Genomic DNA, 21,361 nt, shown 5'->3' with positions numbered 1-21,361 from the left:
TTGTTTGACCCAAACTAACCTGTCAAAACACCAAAGTCACACAGTAACACAAACAAAGTAACGGACAGAGGCAGGTAGACCAGCAGCTCCCGTGTTCAGTGAGGTAAAATTACTGTTTTTGTCAGTGGAGTCTGGTTTGATAAGTTGTGTGTCATATCTACACACCTTCCCGTACTCTCTGATCCTCTTCTGTTGTCCAGCTCACCTCACCATTGGCTAACATGGTGTCTAGAGCCTTCAGCCATTCAATACAGCTTCAAGATGTATGCAGTACTGACTCTCTCTTCACCTTCAAATCCTGTTTTGAAACACACCTTCTCAAGCCGGCATATTCAGTGTGATCCTGACTTAATGGTTACACCCACACTGCACTGATGATGACTTTATGGTGATGATTTTATACCTAGATATTTAATTAAGTTATTATTGTTCATTACTGCTTTGTTTGGTTTTATGTCTGGATACACTGCTGCTCATTTTTTCCTCATTATCTTCTAAGGTGTGTTTGAGTGCAATGAAAGGCACCTATAAATAAAATGCATCATTATTATTATTACTACTACTGTGCGTATGAGGAAAAAACTCATTGAAGCATCAATAACAGCAACAAACCTGTTGAGCAGCTGAGTTTTGTGGAAGTAACAACCGCTGTGATGACACAACGTGCCCTGACAGTGTTTGCGGTTTGGTGTAATTATAATTTATTGACCCGAAAAGTCAGTTTGCTTCTGTGTGATCCCGACTTACAGTAACACTGTAGTGGTTGTATCCAAAACAAACACATGGAGAAAGGTGAGGGAGGGGCACAACGCTGCAGGATGTGTGTACATATTGTATACTGTAAATATCCGTGCAATGCTGCGCATATGGTGGTGTTTAGGAGTTGCGCCTCAGGGGCCGAGGTGTGGTGTGAACAGGTGTAATGAAAAGAATGGAAAGATGGAGGAGTGACACTTTAACGTATTTTGTTTGTCGTGACAATCTCTCTCTGAAGTTTTTTTTTATTTCTCATTTTTCCTTCCACAGATGAGCCAAAGCCTGTTTGGAGTTGAAAGTCCTCCCTCAGGCACACAAGCTTTCAGCCCATGTGTGTGACATCACAGGACATTCCTCCCAGCGGCTTCCTGGCTTTTAATGGCTCGGCCTTCATCGCCATCCACAGCACACGCTTCCTTCCTCGGTGTTTGTGTCCATTGTGGGCATTCCCGCTTCCCGAGTTCCACGAATGCTGCTGTTTTGTGCCAAAAGCTGCATCCTAAACTGTGAGACGTTTAAAGAGACAGACAGATAAAGACACTGCCTGGGGTCTGAAATATTATTTTTAAAAAGACAAAAAGCCTAAAAACAAAACAGTGGGTTTGGAAAGTTTTACGTCTGTATTATCAAAAAATGAATTCTGCTGAAGAATTTAAGTGTCTTTAACTGTTTTTCAAAACCACAATTGTGTGTGTTTTGGAGAAGTTTGAGGATTTTCTGCCACTTAGGGGCACTATAACAAAACAATGTATTTTTAAAGGCCTTTATCAGTCATGAAGGGAGAGCACAGCACCTAAAAATCCCCCAGCAACAAACTGCACGTTTGCAAAGTGAAAAATACTTAACCTTTAAAACCTCACCTTTTAAATCTTACATATAGTAATGGGAGTACTACACAGCTTGCGACAGTAACATAGTGTCCTCTACGACACTGGAGGAGTCTGAGACAGTCTGAGAAAGCAATCTCAGCTTGAGCAAGAAGACCACAAACTTTTCAGAGGATGGCAGCGTCACAAACTGGGGGTCTGGAGTTGAATAGAGTCCTATTTAAAGAAACCAGCTCAGCCTCTAGAGGCCATCATTACAGTTTCTTCTGATTGTTTAGGCACTATCTTTGAAACTGCAGGATATTTTTTGCAAAACTCGAGGCTACACACTGATCACAAAACCTCACACCGCACCAGCAAAACATGATGCATTGACGAAACTCTTCAAACTCTTTAAAAAATGTGTTTTTGCATTGATACAATACACACCAAGGGTCCTTGAGTTACTGCAAGGGGGACGCCAAATTATTGTTTGAGTCTAAGTAAGAGCAGAATGGTCCTTTAAAGCTGGCAGCTATCATTTCCATCCCTGCCAAGATGTGACAGGTGGAAATCTACTGAGGCCAGAGCTTATACAAGTGTACGCCTCTGTACACAACAGTCACCTGAACCTGTTGCCCGCTCAACCAGTCAGATACGACCAATTATGCAGCAGTGTCACAGCCTCTTTCTTTCTGTTGATACATACACCTGAACCTGTACTTGACTTGTTGCTTTGTGTATGTCTCACAAAGTTAATGTCGTATGTGTGAAGAAAAACGACATGTGCGAGTGTGACACGGGTAATTCATGTATGACAGGATGTAGGTAAATTTGTTTAAGGTACACACAGGAACGTACCCAGAGGTAAAATTTTCAAGGCATACCGTCAAGCAGAAACTTCCAGGGGCTGAAAAATGAAGCCAACGTGGAAGGGCCTAAAACTGCAGTTACTTGAATGGCCACTTGAGGCTGGCTCCAAAACAAAATCAATCCGCATAGACCCCCATGTTAAAATGAACATGTTTACAGCCTGGTACAAAAAATAAGTGGTCTCTATAGCTAATATCCCCCTTTATGACAAGTGTGCAACCGGTGAATTTTAATATATCTCAACCATTTAAATTTTATGAAGCTGTAAAGTTATGCATAATCATGCTGTCTGCAGGTAGTGTCCTTAGGTTCTCAATAAACTCGACCCTTTTGCACATATATGGTCTCTTCTGGCTCCGAAAATCAAAAATGGCAATGGCCACAATGCCACGCTCAAAACTTCAAGATAGGAGCAGATGATGTCACAGTGACTACATTGATTATCTTATACAGTCTGTGTTAGGTGGCATGATGGTTCAGTGGTTAGCATTACCACAGCAAGAGGGTTCCTGGTTCAAACCAAGGGCATGAATGTTTGTCTGTCTCTATGTGTCAGCCCTGTGATAGTCTGATGACCTGTCCAGGGTATACCCTACCTCTCGGCCAATGTCAGTGAGGACAGGCTCCAGTGTGTTCACAGGAAATGTACAGTTTGCATACAGTCTCTTTCATAAACGGACTTCATTGATACAATCTCACAAATTTACTTTTTCAACACTCACACATGGTTGGGTTTCAGAAAAAAGTACAGGGTTAGGCTTTACAATCTCACAGGAAGCGAACACTGGCCTCCTGGGTGAAAGTTGGCTGTTGTTGGGAGTGAGAACGAGTTACACACACACATGAACACGGTGTTAGTTCCTGTAACTTTATGACAGCAATCTGTCTATTGCCCCATTGTATGCACATAAAATACAACACTCCTTCATACTGCAATTCAGTAGCCTATGTACACACACACACACAGGTAAGTTAATTTACCGTAGTAATAAAAGCCATGATGATATTCTTCACTGTGATAACTGTATGTCATTACAGTGACTCTAATCAGCACGTGTCCAAAGAAACAGGGGAAAACAGGAAAAATCACGGTCTAGCTCCCTGGATACCACACGACTTAATACTGCTGTGGCAATGTGGTAATGATCAACATGGATCTGAGGCCTTTCTGATCAAAGCTACTTCAACAGCCACTCGTGTAATTTCAGATAACCACAAGACTGTGATGTGCTTCCACTGTTGGAAATTAATGTGTTTAATGATGGTGGTTTTCCACTCAGACAAAACATCTCAACATTCAATGCTACATTTGCTTTTTGTACTTTCACAAATCTTACTATCGGTTTACACAAACTCATTTAAATCCATTCACAGTCAAGTTTCTTTACTGTGATGCAGTTAATAGGATAAGCAGCGTCATATAGGTAACAAAAGGAGTAGGATTCTTCCTCCGGGGACCATAAATGTCTACACAAATTTTCATGGCATTTCGTCAGTCTGGGCAAAAGTGGTTGGCTGCCAGTATTTCTACAAACACTATCTCATTTTGTTTCAGGGTGGACTGATGGAAGGGAGTCAGCTGATAGATCACATGATTCCCTTCTATGCAACCAATTGGTGAATCTCATTCAGGGTGCCCTATTTAAACTGCTCTGGCCTGCCTACTGTTGCTGCTTCCTCTGCAAGCTGCTCCCACCCCAGCTCCTCCTTTTCATGCTGTCTGACTTATCAATGTAATTTCTGTTTGTCACTGATGCTGCTCTGTTCTGTTCCTGGGAGGTCTTTGCTGCTGCTCTCCCTCCCTTAGGCTTTCTATGTAGGCGCATGGAAGGGCAGGGAGGTTTGCTGTCTCTGCCTTAGGCTTTCCATGTAGGTGTATGGAAGGGCAGGGAGGTTTGCTGTCTCTGCCTTAGGCTTTCCATGTAGGTGTATGGAAGGGCAGGAAGGTTTGCCCCCTCTCTCTGCCTTAGGCTTTCCATGTAGGCACATGGAAAGGCAGAGAGGTGTGCTCTTTCTGCCTCAGGCTCTCCATGTAGTCACATGGAAGAGCAGAGAAGTTTGCTCTTTCTGCCTCAAACTTTCCTCATAGTTCCTCAAAGTTTTCTTTGACTGAAGTACATGTGTTACAAACATAATGTAACGTCCCTTGCATTGTATGCTACACATTCGAGCAAACTACATTGTTATTGAAATAACGTCATTGACTTTTGGTTTCACATGGGAAACAAACAGCGGTCTCCTGGGTGCGAGTCTAGAGTTTGTTTGACCCATGGACCTCGCCTCCTGCCCACTCTATATGAACCTTCTTGCTCTGTATTTAACAACACATGGTACATTTCACACCACTACAGCGTGAGTCGCTGCGTCAGAATCTGACACCAAGGGCCATTGAACATGCGAGAGTTCGAAGTTTGATGAGTTGGGAATTAGACCAGTTTGGTTACTCTGTTGTGAGGACATAAATCTGTTTACATGCTCACACTGTGGGGACTCACTTTCCTTTTGGGAACAAAATGCAAGTCCCTGTAACGTAAATCATTACATTTTAGGGCGAAGACTTTGGTTAAGGTCAGGGTACGATTAGGTTTAGGTTAAGGTTAAGGTTAGAGTAAGTCTCCAGGAAATGAACATAAGTCAATGTAATGTCCTCTGAAGTGATGGAGACACAACTGTGTGTGTTTGTGTGTATGTGGGTCTGAGAAGAGGTGAATGACTATTTGTCAAAGAGAAGTTACTGCTGTTTATTTTCCCTGAAGGGGTCAAAAGGGTAGATGGATATTCCTGCACACACACACACTCACTCACATTAATGCACAAACATAAATGCAATAGATCAGTAGAGGTGACTAAACCTCAGGCGGGGCATATATTAAGGTCTCCAGAGGCTCCTAAACATGATGTATATGTTTGGACAGAGCAGGCTTATGCAGACAGAACACTGAGAAAAAATTGCTGTGAAACATTTTATGTGTCCGGTCATGCGGAAGCTTCAAAATACAACGCGTGGGTTTAGGGCTACATGTTTGGTAAAGTAGTAGCCAAAGTGGTTAAAGCATAAAGTTTTGTTGAGTATAAAATGGAGATGCTAATATCTGCTAATTAACAGTGTTATAGCCAACATTTTGTCTAAGAATGCAAACCAAGAGCTGGCACTATTTCTTGTCTCACTGCCTTTTAAAAGTTCAAGCATGATACAGTTTGGAAATTTTTTTACAAGTATTGGCAGAATATCTTTTGTGTGAACATGCAATGATTTTCACATTAATTGAACACTAATGAAAATGGAAAGTATATTCCCTTGAGACTTGGTAATGTGGCTTCACACAGAGGACAATCAATAACAGAGAGCCTTTGTTTCACTTTTAGCGTGATCTCATTGTGTTGAAATCAACAATAGTCCCATGAGCACAGCAGGCACCGGGGGACATCAGCGACGGAGACTGGATGAGGTAAGGCAGAACCTCATCCACCTCCCACACTCGCTCTTTCCCTCCATCACTCCTGCCACGCTCCCACTTTTTCCCAGTAACACATTTAAAATCACAAATGACCTCACACAGCTACATCACTCTATTGCATTAACCCAAATACAATGATTGTATACTTGTGTACACAAAGCGTAAAGTGGTGCTGTTATGTCCTTGACCCCTGCAAAGACAACAGGCTAACACATGCAGGCAGCCTCACACGCCACATATATATATGTTCACAGACATATACTGTACATATGTCAGCCGGACAGACTTACACACACTTGTAAACCCACGAGATTGACCAGAAACATAAACGTGCCGGATCTTTCTCACACACACACTTGGTCTTATTCGATGACCTAACACTGGCAGTGGAGGAAAAGAAAACATAGATACAGGGAGCTCTGTATTTACCTTTGGATTCACATAAACACTCATAAATACACATGCTCCAAATTGGCTGCATAGCGACACATTTTATCAACAAACACAAGAGGTCAGATTCTGTGTGTGTGTGTGTGTCTCAGTTTGCAGCCCAATTAACTTTTTTCTTGATTACTACATACCAAGTTACCTCTCTCTCTCGTGCCCTCTCTCTTTTAGCAATTCTCCACCCTTCCTCTCTTGTGTTTGATGCCTTTCTTAAGAAATACGTCACCCCCAAATGTCCATCTGTAAATCAGTTACTCAAACATTGTTTTTCTCACATGCCTCTGGTGAACAAAGAAACCAAAAGCAAAGGAAATTCTTGACGAATTAAAGTCACAGGGGTCTGCAGCAAACATATATCAAAACATACGTTAAACAAACTCTCACACAGCTGGTGTAGTTTAACCCAAGTGTCATTTATCCAGTAGTATACTCAGTACTTCCCAAACAGATGACCTTTCCAATGGGGAACTGAACAGAATGTAAAATGTAATCCATCATTTTACCTCACTGAACACCGGAGCTGTTGGTATACTGCTGCCTCTGTCATTTAGTCTCTTAGCGTTATTGTGTGACTTTGGTGTTTTAAGAGGTCAGTTATGATTCACCAAAGTCATCCAATAACAATGTGAAACCACAGACTGAGGCAGTGGTACCCCAGCAGCTTTCACTTTTTTTCAGCTGAGTCTGGCTTTGAAGAGAGCAAAGATGCATTTCACCTTCAGTTCACTTTTGAAATACTGAGGTTTTAGTAAAAAAAATACAGGTGTTTGGGAAGAACTGAGCATTAGACTTGATAAAAGACACTTGAAATACATGGCACAAGTTGAGTGAGAGTAAATATGTTTGATAGTTTTGCTGTTGTCAAATGCAGATCACTATGACTTTAATTGACCTTTCGCTAAGTCCCGCCGGCTCAGACCAGGGTCCAACAACGACACAGCTGTGCTCCATTGACTCTAATGCAGTCGTTTCAGATTTCCTTCATTTTCAGGCTGGTTTTGTGGATTTCGTTACCTGGAGAGGTTGGAAAAAGATATACGTTTCTTCCCTGTTCCAAAAAAAGACCGACCCTGCTGTACAGGAACCAGTGAAGGGAAGCAGGGAAACTTTGCTGATATTCAACCAGCTCTGTGTCATCACATTGTGTGCAGATGAATGTTGTTTGACGTTCATCTGCACACACTGTGATGCCACACAGCTGGTTGAATATCAGCAAAGTTTCCCTTTATATTCATTGTCTTCTGTGGTGATCAGCAGTGATGTGGTGGTTCACTTTTACACTGTGATCTGTAGCCGATAGTTCGGCTTTAGCTTCTAACTATCTTTGTCTTTTTAACCTGTTGTTGCTGCTGAGTCAGTTTGACATCCTGGATATATCCTTCAAACACAGACTGTAGACCCCTCTGTCTGCTTCTCTCTGGAATCACTGTTTATTTTTTCCAAAAATATGATCATATTTCTTCAGGAAGTGCAGTTAGTTACAGTGTGGGCTCCATGCTAACTCCGACAGCTTGATGGACCATCACAAAGGGGCGGGGCTTAGCAAAAGGTCAAGAGTTGTCTTGAGTTTTGGATTCTTTGCTCACCAGGGAAAAACAAAATTTTCTTCACAAATTCAACATAACACAGGGTGAGTAATTATTATACCAATGATCTGAAGGGTCTACCCTTTAAAGGATTAGTTTAACATTTTGACTTATTCGCTTCCTTTCCAAAACCGAATTGAGAAGACTGATATCTTTATTGCATCTGCACACACACGATGCATTATACCCCCACCACACACAGCCTCTAAAGCATTGTATGTGTTTATGACATTGTACATGTTTATGTCTATTTTTATAGTTATGCCTTTCCACAGATGGTCGGCCACTTGTGTGTGTCTCTATATGTGATTGGCTGTGAACCAAGCACAGCACATGTACAGTCGATCTCTATGAGCTACAGATTCAGACTAAATGAAATGTATGGCACCTCAAACCGCTGCAGCTGAATGCAGCTGTATTACAAGTGCAGTTGTTGAGCAACTCACAATTCTCCGCAAAATAAATACATCTTTATGAATTCTAAGAAAAACATTTAACAGCTACATGTGTTTTTACAAGAGGGGCGTGTACGTCAGTGAAAATACCTACAGTGAATTTGGATTTAGAAGTTTGGTGTGCATTTTTGATTTATGTGTATCTGTGTGTTTGTGTGAGTTATAGTGTTGTGAGTTATGGTGTCCCAGCAGGGGAGCCTCGGCACTCGAGAGGGGGTTTCCCGTTCTTTCTTGGCAAACACGGCTGGAACAAGTGGATGAGGAACAAAAGTGTGACACAACACTCTTGGCCTAAAGCTGCAGCTGGTGATTTATTTCATGCGTAATAATCAGCTCAGGGTTTAAAGGATGATCGTGTAGTCAGCTTGACAAATAACGTCTTTAGGAAATATATCATCATGCAAGAGTCTTTCACAAAACATTCAAGAAGACGTTGGAGAGAAGATTTTAAATCCTGCTCAAGTGGAAGCAAAGACTGGTCTATGATGAGAATACTTGAGCTAGATATCTGCTGTGTATCATTCTGTGACACAGTAATTGTGGGTTTGTGTGAGAGAGAGCAGGAGACACAGAGACTGGTATGTGTGTGTGTGTCTGATAATCTAATTGTTTATATCTGGTGGGATCTAAAGTTGCGTGTGGTATCGCTTGTCGTGACTCTCTTTGCGCACGCTCTCCGTCTCCAAACCTTTTAAAAATCTGTTCCCGTTTCTGCACGCACACACAAATGGCAGTGCATTGGGCTCTGTTCCCATAAAGCTGTTTCAGATTCAGACGGCCGAGTGGGCTGTCATTTCCCTCCTAAAAATGAAAAGAAAACACACCCTCCCCCCCTTAGACAGAGGAGGAAGAGGGACAGGGGGATATGGTAAGAGCAATGTGTCAATAAAGAAAAAAGAGAGGAGAAGATGATGAGAAATGCTGGCTTTGAGGAAGGAAGAGGGACAGACTTGGAAAAAGGATGTAAAACAAAGGAGAAAGAAAGAAAGAAAGAAAGAAAGAAAGAAAGAAAGAAAGAAAGATACATAGTACAGTTGGTGTATATTCATCTCAATACACAAACACACACTGGGTGAAACACTACAACATGTTAAAGTATGATCTTTATCCTCCTTTCAAAACTACAAGTAAAAGTAGATACACTTGACATGAAAGCTTTTTAAAAACACAAATGTATGGTTGTCAGTATCTCAGAAACACAGCTTGAATTCTTCAGCCTTGCCGTTCTGTACCGTCCCCACTTTGGTCCCCCCTCTGTTGGGGTACCTAGCACACAGATCTGGTGCTAAAAGGTGGAGCTGTGAACACTGCAGTCTGATTGGTCAATAGAGGACGGTCACTCTGCTCAGGGCTGAGCTGTGGCTGGTTTTGAGGCTCATGTAACCACTGTTCATACTGTGGAGAGTTTTATTAGTAAACTGTAACTATAAAATGAAAGGATGTTTTGCTGCCTCTCACAGCAGCTGGAGTGGCAGAGTAAATAACTCAATTCAATGGGCAGACCGCCGGCAACTTTTAAGGTGGAATGTTAACTTGTAATGTTACTCAATGTGTGAGGTGAAGACGTGAATCCATCAACACACCTTAAATTTCACTGTGACAACTTTGACACCTCTATTCGTTTTTTCATCCTCTCTCTTGGATCACATACACTTTAGTAATGAGTGGATCTTCAAGCGTGTAAAAATACATATTAATTTCAATTGGATTATGTGAACTGTATATATCACAATCTCTACTCAGAGAAAAAAAAGCACCGCGGAGCATCGTTCCTGTGGGCTACAGCAACACTAAACCCCTGAGCTTGCCTGAGAAGGACTAAATGCACAAACCCGCTATTTTTAAATATCCCATGGAGAGAGACTCTCACTGCAGCCTGTTTTATTTTGTTCTGAAAATGTTGGCATGCAGCCTCTTTCTGTGGACGATAGACGAGGTGCAGACTGATAAAGGAGGAAATACATTGAGTGCTGGACGGAGCAGTGAGTGACAACAACCCTGCCCACATTTAAGGGTACTGTTTGCGGTGGGAATGCTAAGCGCACCTAGGTCTAAGTACATGTCTGAAGGGTTACTTTTGGTTCCACAGGTACCATACCAAAAGTGTTGGTGTTGGTGGAGATGGGGCTTTAGTGCTACCAGTGTAGCATGACTAATGCTAGCTATGCTAACTAACACTAGCAGCCAGACACAGACAGTTGTTTGTGTATTTTGAGCATCGCTTTCTTGAAGCTCCTGGTTTGTTTTCTGGCTGTTAGCAGCAGCCATGTTGCTAGCGCTACTGTCCAAAGCATAGGCTGTATATAAAGACAGACAACATGTCTCCACTTACTTCTACTGTACAAAAATTAAGTCAAAATATACCAGATATAACTGCTGCCATCTTGTGCTGGTGACATAATTTGGAGCCAGAGCCTGCACAGTAGTTTTCTCCATGGTATCAAGTTCAAACCATCCAACAAATCGCAAGCATGCAGATCTAGCTGTCAATCATGACATCAAATCCCCTTTTTATAGCATCAGATAACTAATTATAACCAAACTTCTATGAAAAATGATGTGTAATGAAATATACCTAAAATAACAAAAAACATCTTTAGGAAAAATGTATTCAACATGTACTTTGAATATTTAGTTTGGCCCATGTCTCATTCGTAACATGATGAGGGTGGGGTTTATAACCTATACTGCAGCCAGCCACCAGGGGGCAATTGAGATGTTTTGACGTTGTGTTTGGGGAGTTGTTATGTCGTTAATCTCAATTATGCAGTCTATGGTCCAAAGCAAGGAGCAACTGTAAGAATCCAAATTTGAGCTAGAAACCCAGATTTAAGTGTTATGATAAAGGCACAGTACAACTCTGGGTAGTATTGATAAGTGGGCAGGTTTTGTTGCTTAATGATGTAGTAGAAATGCGCAATGTTTGACGCACTTCCTTTGCCATAAATTGAACCTTTGTTTTGCCAAGAGATCGTACATGGCAGACAGAATTGCATAGTAGTGAAAACGAGGCTCATAGGGGACCAATCTAAAGCCATTACATTGTGCAATCTACATGTACTTCATGATGATAGGTTAACGCAAATAACTTGTCTGCTTCCACTTTAAGAAGCTAATATGTTAGTATAAGAGATTACACAGTCTAGGTGCTGACAGGGACATATGTTTCTGTTTCTGGTAGTAACAACAGTGAAATGAGGAATGGTCCAGAAATCCAAATATGTTATTGGGTGTTTTATTGGGTGTGTTTATCATTTCAGCCACACTTTTGGAAAACTGGATCTTTCAACCATGTTTTAGAATTCCTGCATTCATCAGAAAGAAATGGTTAGGGTCATTTCTCAGCCTTGAAAAATGCTCAGCTCAAGTTCTACTCACAGGTTTTTTCCTGAGCTTTTAACAGCTTGGGAACAACATTCAACAAACTACATGAATACATTTTCATGCTTACCTTTAAGTCAACAGGGGAAAGAAATCTTAGAAGTGCTCTGACATCGAGCTCAACTGATCCATCTCTATGACAACTGAGGGACCTTCACAGACTAATAAGGACAGGTGAAAGTAGATGTATTAAGAAGTCGCTTAAGACAGATTGAGACATATCCTGATGCCAAGTGCAACTTTTAGTCAATCACAACTGTGCACAATCTCTAAAATATACTCACACTGCATATGTTATGTCTAAACCTAAAACAATGGATGATTAATACATACACATGTAAGCACTTAAGTCTTTTCTACTGCCGCTAATATGTCTTGCTGGTGTTGCAATGCTGCTCTGTATAGAAATATGTCACTAGTGCTGCTACTAACACTTCTAGTGCCTTTAATAATTGTATGCACTTTTATATTGGATCAACTTTGCCTCATGTTTTAGCACCGAATCACCAATTTGATAATCACTGAATTCTTGTGACTAAAAATCAAGTTTTTTGTTTGTTTGTTTTTTATGTGTTGGTTTGTTTGGGTTTTTTGGTGTGTGTGTTTTTTTTGTGTGTATTTTAGGTAGCCTTGTGAAACATCTACAGATGAAAAATAGCCTTTTGGGTAATTCTGGCAAATTTTATACCATGTGTATTTATCAGTTTTTGCCCTATCCCCTCTTAACTAAACTAAGCTAAGCTAAGCTAAGCTTAACTTAACTTAACTAAAAAAAGTAAGGTAAGCTAAGTTAAGCTAAGCTAAGCTAAGCTAAGCTAAGCTAAACTAAACTAAACTAAACTAAACTAAGCTAAGCTAAGCTAAGCTAAACTTAACTAAACTCAGCTAGGCTAAACTAAACTAAACTAAGCTAAACTTAACTAAACTAAGCTAAACTTAACTAAACTCAGCTAAGCTAACCTTAACTTAACTTAACTTAACTAAACTAAACTAAGCTAAGCTAAGCTAAGTTAAACTAAACTAAATTAAACTAAACTAAGCTAAACTAAACTAAGCTATGCTAAGCTAAGCTAAGCTAAACTAAACTAAACTAAACTAAGCTGAGCTAAGATAAACTAAGCTAAGCTAAGCTAAGCTAAGCTAACCTAAACTAAACTAAGCTAAACTAAGCTAAACTAAACTAAACATACAAAGACTGAGAGAGAGACACACACAGCCTAAACCATGTAATATATATTGTACATTTTACATAGCCTATTATGCCATAGTTTGGACAAAGAAAATATTACATGATGCACCTATTACACAACAACAGTCATTTAAAGAAGAGGCCCAGTTGGGTCTCGGATGAAAGTTCCCGGAAAACACACGCACACACACACACGCGCGCGCGCGCGCGCACACACGCACTTTCTCGTACTTCACACCCACACTCAGAATGTGGCATTTGCTGTGTAGGGGCCAAGAAGGGGTTACACACACACACACACACACACACACACACACACACACACACATAATGTCAAAGAGAGGCAGCAATGTATTCTGGGAGGTGAGAGAAGTGGGAAGGAGATGAGAGGGACGGTGGTCATGGAGGGACATACAGCAGACATTAAAGCATTAAAGCAGACAAATAGAGCAGAAAAATATTCAGGTTAAAGTTGATGTTCAGAGAAAAATACAGGATGAACAACACCTGAGAATACAGTTACACACAGTTGCTGCCATTGTTGTGACACATGTAGACCTTGTTACTGTTGGCACGACTGACGTGTAAGCCCTGCCTTTAAGTGACACTGTCCTTGACCCTGAAAGGAACACGTAGTCACCACTAGTTGGCAGCCAAACATGATTATTTGTGTGGGTGAGGTAACACTTTAACAGGTGTTTGATGTTGCAAGCAGAGCACATTAACCGGTGACCTAATGTCTTGTTCTCTTACTTAACTGACTATGAGAAGGATTAAAGCTGTTGTACACAGACAAATATTACAGATAAGGGACCTCCTTCTTCTGAGAGTGTGACCACTCTGTCTCTGAAACATGGCTGCCATGCTTGGAGAGGCTGTGTGATTCCTATAAATTCTATGTGAGCACTCCACGCCCTGTTGCCGTGCTCTATACATAGAGAGTGACTTAGAGGTGTAAAGCCTTCACACCATAGAAATAGATTCATCATGGCAGCTTCACACAGACCCTGCTTGAAAACCTCATAAATCCAATTTCAGTAAATGACATGCTTTCCTTTGGACTTGATTCAGAGCTATGCCGAGTGCAACATGTCTGGATGTTGAGAAAATGATGTCATGAACTCAGAGACTCTAGAAACCTATTTGAAATCAAGCGGAAATCCAGCAGCACCAAAGTGTATTCAAAGTCTTCTGTGACTGTTTGACATACAGGGGTTTCATGTCAAAGCAGATTATACAAAGCCAGCTCATATCCCCATTGGACTTAAAGGGCAAATTCACACCGTTTGGGTCAAGTTAAATTTGTAACTAAAATCTCTTACAGACAAAACACTGTATCCAGTGTGCACTATGATTACTGGCCCATGGCACAAAGTAACCACAAGGTGTTAACTGGTCTGTTGAATGACACCAATGGCACAGTTAGCCTGGGAACCAGATGAATCTACGAGCTCGTGTTTTATTTGCTCTGGCAGATATGTCTGGTCTCCCCTTCCGTTCAGACACATTTCCAGCTGACCTGCGTCTCAAGCCAATCACAACCATTTATCTAATATGGGGCAGGTTTGATATGATGACTGACAGTTTGCAGAGCCTTCACAGTTAATACAAAATACACGATGACATCATTTTTTGACTCTTGTATCCTCACACTACGGCAAGCATAAACCTAGCTTCGTAAAGAGGAGCACCACTGAGGCATTTTTGAAGGCAACCAAGATGGCTGCAGCTTATTTGGAAGTTTCTGTTGAAGCACTATTGTCAAATTCTGATGGCTAAAATGGTATTTCACGTTCACAGCCATTGGTGCTACACAGTCAGATCATTTACTCACGCTGCAGACTGTTTAAATTTGTCCATCCCTTAACGCTCACACATCCTTTACACCCCCTATTGGTTGTCGGTCTATCCCAGGGGTCGGCAGCCATCATTGGCCAAAAAAAGAAATAAAGTATAAAGCCCAGTGAGTCTAAATTAGCCTATATCATTTAGCCTACAAATAGGTCTCCATGAGCATTTTTTAATATGATTTACGACAAGGTGGCTACTCTGCAGTTGGCTATTTACAATTATTTACTACTTCAAATTTGCAGCGTTGGTGGTAAAAGCAAATTAATCTGTCCACAAGCTCTTAAATCCTCTATTTCCTTCAAGACTCATGCTTTTTTGCACTTGGAATCCATCACTAGCCTTTCTAGAGAGATTCCAGGCTAGCCACTGCTATTGAAGTTCAGCAAAATTTAGAGGAAAAGCACCAGGTCATAGACATTTCACGCATATTTTAGTTGATGAAACGTTAAAACTTTTTTTAATTTAAAGTATAGGCTACACATTGTTATAGCTGTAGAGTGCAATAATCACTGTAGGCCTACAACAGTGACAATGGAGAGGGTCTGAAGAGCCACATGCAGTCCTGGAGCCACAGACTGCCTACCCCCAGTCTATCCAATGGCGTCCAGAGGCATTTTGGTCAACAGCTGTTGGTAACACCCTTTGGAAATCAAAAACTGGAATGTTTGAATTTTCTGTCATTTGATAGCAACAACAGAATAACAAATGTCTTCAGGAATCTTGATAAATTATTTCATCCAAAGGGCAAGAAAAAACATCAACATGGTTGCGTTTCCGGTTGATTCTATGCCTTGGAAACAGCACATGGTCCAGTCCGTTCTGCAGCTTTTGATCATATCAGTTACGGTGGTTGACAAGTGCATACAATGGCCCAAAACATTTCCATCAAGGGAAACGTGCTGCAGCTTAAGAAATAATGTTAATTCAAAAATACATTAAAAAAATACATGAAAAACTTGCTGCAGAAAGCCAAAAGGAAAACAAAACATTGACAGCAAAACATGATGCAAAGTCAAAAACACACAAAACCCGAAACAAAATTGAAGCTCTCCAGTCCTGAAGTAAGAGCCATGTGAATGTATTGCTTTTTATAATACTGTCAAAGTCTAGAGCCAAATGTGAGAAAGAATACATTCCTTTTCGCCAGCTCTTTTTAGGGATTTGTGTGTTTGTGACTTAGCATTTTTCGTGTATCTGCTGAGTGTTTGCTGTGAATGTATTCTCTTTGGCTTTCCGCGGGATGTTTTTCATTTGCAGCACATTCCCATTGTTGTATTAGTTTTGGATTTTCATTCGTGTTTTTGAATTGGCATCATTTCTGAAGCTGCCGCACGTTTCCCCTAATGGAAAAGTTCTGGGCTGTTGTAGCGTGTTTGCGTTTGTCAGCAGACAGGATTTTCCATCTTAAGGGATTCTTGTGTGGCTTACAGTAAAATTTGAGATTCGTGACCTTGGAAGCAACAGTTGACAAAAAGACAATAAACTCTAACTGCTGAGGATCATGTGATACAATCAAAAGCTCTGCAGCAGCTACAGAGTTGACCTTGTGGTATTTTTTTTTTTTAAATTTCAACCAACCTGGTTATCTCTTCCAATTACAAACTGAAATAACACCACATGTGATACCAATGAGCTTAAAGACTTGCCATAATGTATCAACAGTGGCTATTAATTACCAGTAATTGCTGCGCAGTACCAGTGACAGGTTACAGATTGTAAGGAAAACCACATCTAATTATATAGTTGGTATTCTAAATGAGAATATCCATTTCATATTTCTTGTACAGTAGCGCTGGCTCCTGCTCTCTCTAACATATACAACACCTGCTGCAGCTTAAACCCTAAGTGCAGTGGCAACCAGCCATCCATCTGTCTGTCAAAACAACATGGCAAACACATATGCGCCATGTAGTGATGATAACATCAATCATACACATGCAAACCACAAGCTTGATTTGGCATTGACATACAGGATATGTATCATGCTGAGAGAGCGATTTCCTAAACACACATGCACACACTCATTTCCGCTTTTTTTCTGGAGGGATGACACATTTCTCTCTTCACATCTGCCGACATATCATTAAGCAACCAGGCTTGAAATGAATAGCTGTGGTAAGAACTGGATGTAAATATTTACATTCTGCGCCACATGATATGATCATTACTGCCATAGCTGGAGGCTGATGATGGCCAAATGGTGCTTATCTGTGATCTTGTTAGCTTTTAGCAGGTCTAGCTTAGCTGGTGTTTAGCTAGGCCTGCTAACAGATTTAGCTACTCCTTTATTTATTATGTGCTACTCATCTGCAAAGATTTTTAAGATTGAAAAAGCTGATTTTAAATGCAGGAAAACATAGGTAAAGCTTTCACCAGCTAGCCCTAACTAGCTAGCGTTTTACCAAGGCCCCCATGAAGTACACTGGGTTTTGGAGCCAGTATTTGTCATGGCCAAACAGCATTACTGGAATTTCTGTGGTCTGTCACATGATGCCATTTGGCCCAAAAAGACTTTTTCCCATAAACTTGAGTGTCACAAATGACACATTCCATTATCAAGATTTAATCCATTTGATGTGACAATATTTGGAAAGTCTACAAGAGCTGCAAGACTGAATAATTTTACACCCATTTAAGTTAGCGGAGTGCTGTGCTAGGCTGTGCTTGGTCATGCCCGGTGGTTGTAAGTCCCTGGTGTGCCTGTTCTATGGGCCCAGTGATGTGGAAGCAGCACTGATCATCCGGGTAATTTCATACTGCAGATATAGTTCCATTTTGGCTTCATGCCGCACTGAGCATCTTTCATCTGTTGCCATCTGTTTTCCAATGAAAGTAGCCAACTCCAAAAATCGCTAAAAGTTGCCAGCTGATGTCATGTCATCAACTGCATATTGGTGACATCATTGTGTATTAATGGAGGCATTAAAACTTGCCAACACAACAGAAGAGCATGAGAGCTGCAGTGCTTGTACTAAAGTGCACCACGTTCTCATGCTTTTAATTCAGATTTTGAGAGCATCAACATAACAATAGAACCTCACTACAACAGAACTCCCATGGCAACCAGTGACTCCTCTGCTCCTCCCTGTTCCACATCTACTGTGTGGCACAAGAAGAGAGGCGGGGAGAGATTTCTCAAATTTTTCCCAATGGTCTGAAAAGTCGCTGAAGTTATTGCTTGTCACTACGTAGAAATAAAGAGGGTCTGAGGAGTTGTTAATACAAGCAAGACAGTCGCCAAGTTGGCAACATTGATTTGACCTGTTGTCTTTTGGATTTATTAGGCAGTAGAGATTGCTCCGGGGATGACGTTTCTCTGGAAGCTGACGTGAAAGTTAGCTTCACTGTCAGGGTTTGAATGTGATGTTCTGTTTCCTGTTTTATTTTGAAAGTCTCTTGTTTGTCTCCCCATGTCCTGTCAAGTTTCCTGCCGCCCTGATTGTCTGATTGCTTTCACCTGTGTTTCATAATCTCCCCTGCCAGAGTGTATATAAGTCTGTGTCTTCCTTTTGTTTTCTGCTAGATTGTCTTGTCCTTGGTGTGAGCTTTCCAGTGTTCTTCCTAGTGTGTATTGACTTTTTTTCGTATTCACACCAGTGAGTTTTTGCCTGTTGATTTGGTTACCTCTGCCTGTGCTGACTGCCTTTTGTGTTCTGACCCGGATTGCATAAAAACCCTGAACTTTGGATTTCGTCTCAGTCTGCATTTATGAGTCCACCATTGTGTCTGATTGCTGTGGTTGCCTCGTCAAAAAGCCAATGGGATTTTTCCATTGGATTTTGGTTTAATCCAGAAAATAAGATCCATGACAAACAAACGTTCATGATACTTACATATTGTTTTGTTCGGGTAAAAAAAATCTTCACAATTAAAGACTTTTTGAAGCCTAAATGCAGTTGCCACAAGTAAATAGCTAACATTAGGCTTTAAACGAACTACACCATGATTTCATGACTCAGCGTCCTTCCACAAAGAGGCTGTAAAGCTGTGGTTGGCATGATGATGTCCTATAATCTCATTTAGCCACTTGTTAGCTACTGTCTTTTCAAAGACACATAAAAGCCTCAAAAATCACGAGTCGGCTATTTACAAAACCTGAAAGTCTCTTAAGCCTGCGTTAACCGCAGACCTTATTTCAGATATCTAACCAAAAACTTTGAAACAAGGGAACCAGGAGTGCTAAAATGCTAACTTATTTCCGGCTCGTAGGACCCATTCTTGGAGCCCTCTATAGGCCTCTGTCTCTGCCAACAGTCATGGTGGTCTTAATCACCATTCACATTGCATGTTAGTCATTTCAGTTCTTGCTAACTGTTGCTAAAACCACCTAAAACTCCAGCTGCTCTAACATCTTCCTGTGGTTGCAGTAACCACTGTGACAAATCACCCCCAACATAGATATACTGTATTTTAAATTGAATTTTGAATGGTAATATTGTTCGAGGTCTCACTATGTGCAAGTGTGACTCATCAAAACACGAGAGGGAAATTCGCAGATTGAAAATGTGTGTGTGTGTATGTGTTCAGTTCAATGAATGAACAGAACCAGCATTCATGAGTGGTAAATCTGGACGCGGTTAGCAGGCAGCAACCTTATTTTTGCTGCTACATAAATTCATCCTGCTGACAGGAAGTGAAATTACAGATATGAGATTTTTACTAAGTTGCTACTGATGAACTTTTTGTGTTGATTTTCTTATTAATGTTTTACAATACAATTAAATAAAGCCTAATTTAGACTTAAAAGAAGATTTAAGGAAAAACCACCGTTAGTTATGAAAAGAATTACCTAATTTTGCAAATTGCATGTGCTTCTTGACTGACAGCAGCAATATTAATGAACAAAAATCACCAAAAGGCATCAAGAAGCTTTGTTGGTTTAGGTTTCATTTCACTTGCAACACTTTAAAATACTGCGATTAAGTGTATTGACTCTGGATGGCCCTGAAGAGAATGAGACTTACATATATACATACACTGCAACTTTTCTCCCACATCTGTCACTGTCTCACTCACTCACACACACACACACACACACATACACATGCAGCTTCTCTTGAGTAATAGCACTTTGTTCACCGGAGACTGTGCAGCTAAATATACCAGTAACTGATAGCCCTGTTGGTTGATGGGCAGGAACACTGCTGGCCCTGACACTGATACAGAGGATGAATTGCAAGTGCATGTGTGTGTGTGTGTGTGTGTGTGTGTCAAGGAGGCTGTCTGCCTACCTATAACTGTAGTAAATGATGAGTTACAGGATTATTTGAAGCAAAAAAGATGCTGTTTTGAGCGATGCCAAATAAAACTCAACTCGTAAATACTATAAAATTTGATTCTTTAAACAAAAATAGGCCTTAAAATTGAGCACAAAGAGGAAAAAGAAAGACACGTCTTCAGGTCCCCAGCCCTACCTTGACCTTTTATTTTTGGCATTAGTGAGTACCTGCTCTTTTGACCAGTCGCTGCATTAGAGGGCTTTATTAGCCTTTGCACCCAGGCCCTAATTGATATTTGATGGATGTTGCGATCGTAACTTGGTCTCAGAATAGAGTACGGACACACAGCCGAACCCAGAGAGCCACACAGCAACCCTCTGATCCTCAGCTCTCACATAGGCAGGACATACCACAGCTCTGCGGCAAAGCTAAGACAGGAGCAGCGATTCAGGGTTGCAGATAGACCAGGAGTGAGAGGAAGGGAAGTGAAAGAGTGAAAGGAAGAAGGGTAGCGAAAGAGGGGGGTATCTGCTACACAGATACGTCTATTTTACAACTTCTGTCTAACTTTCTGTGTCTCCCCCGTCTGTCTCTACCTGTCTCTCCCTCCTCTTCACACAGTTTTCTTTCAGATTTTTTGGGTGCACTAACCTGCAGAGGGCCGCTGGCTGGCATGGTGGATCTCAGCGACGTCAGGTCGATGTCTCGGCCCTGCTCCCCTCTCTCTGTCTTCCCGAGTCCCTGCATAATAAGGCCCGAAGCAAGCAAGCGACCAAGCACACACACACTCGCGCACTCGAGTGTTGCCCCCACAGCGGTGAAAATGCTAATGCAAGGATGGCAGTGGTCGTTATGAAAGGAAATGACCCTGGACGCCAGGCACCAAGCACCAGGCAAGGCCAGGGAGGACAGCCGAGGGACAAACAAACGGCTTATTCACCCCCGTCTCTCTCTCTCACTTTCCACTCTTTCAGGCTGTCTCTGTCTCCCTCTATTCTCACTCTGTACCAAATCCAGGTTGTTAAAACGCTGGAATACCAAATGAACCATCAAATTGAAAACCAGAGACAAATATTGTCACAGTGTTAGACTGTCACCATATTTAAAGTCACTCATGTCCCTGTATATGGCTCTGTTTGAACGACCAAACCAGTGCACACCAAGTTGGGTCTATTTGTGCTTGTTTGCTCAACAAAAACATTCTGCTGTATTTCTGTTAAGTTAACTGAGGTCAGACGTCTTCTCGTTAAAGTACTGAGGCTCCACTGTTAGGAGTTTACAGCTCTCTAAACCTGGGGACCCCAAGGCTCTAACAGGGACCCAATGATGCAGTGCCCACA

The 21,361-nt window shown here is 41.3% G+C and overlaps 1 protein-coding gene across 8 annotated transcripts in view; it reads right to left on the bottom strand.

Moving 5' to 3' along the window:
• Positions 1 to 20,914, bottom strand: part of LOC125882812 (ninjurin-2-like) — a 43,724-nt gene extending 22,810 nt beyond the window's left edge. For all 8 annotated transcript variants that reach the window (XM_049566688.1, XM_049566694.1, XM_049566693.1 and 5 more), the window contains exon 1: positions 20,673 to 20,914. In XM_049566688.1, the coding sequence (XP_049422645.1) occupies positions 20,673 to 20,768 (96 nt within the window). In that variant the 5' untranslated portion in view covers positions 20,769 to 20,914. The remainder of the gene's footprint in view (positions 1 to 20,672) is intronic.
• Between the last annotated feature and the right edge of the window lie 447 nt (positions 20,915 to 21,361).

Source organism: Epinephelus fuscoguttatus, linkage group LG22 (genome assembly GCF_011397635.1).
Source record: "Epinephelus fuscoguttatus linkage group LG22, E.fuscoguttatus.final_Chr_v1".
In the NCBI taxonomy this organism is placed as follows: domain Eukaryota; kingdom Metazoa; phylum Chordata; class Actinopteri; order Perciformes; family Serranidae; genus Epinephelus; species Epinephelus fuscoguttatus.
The sequence above is the reverse complement of the archived record's forward strand: the minus strand, read 5'-3'. Positions and strand labels throughout refer to the sequence as shown.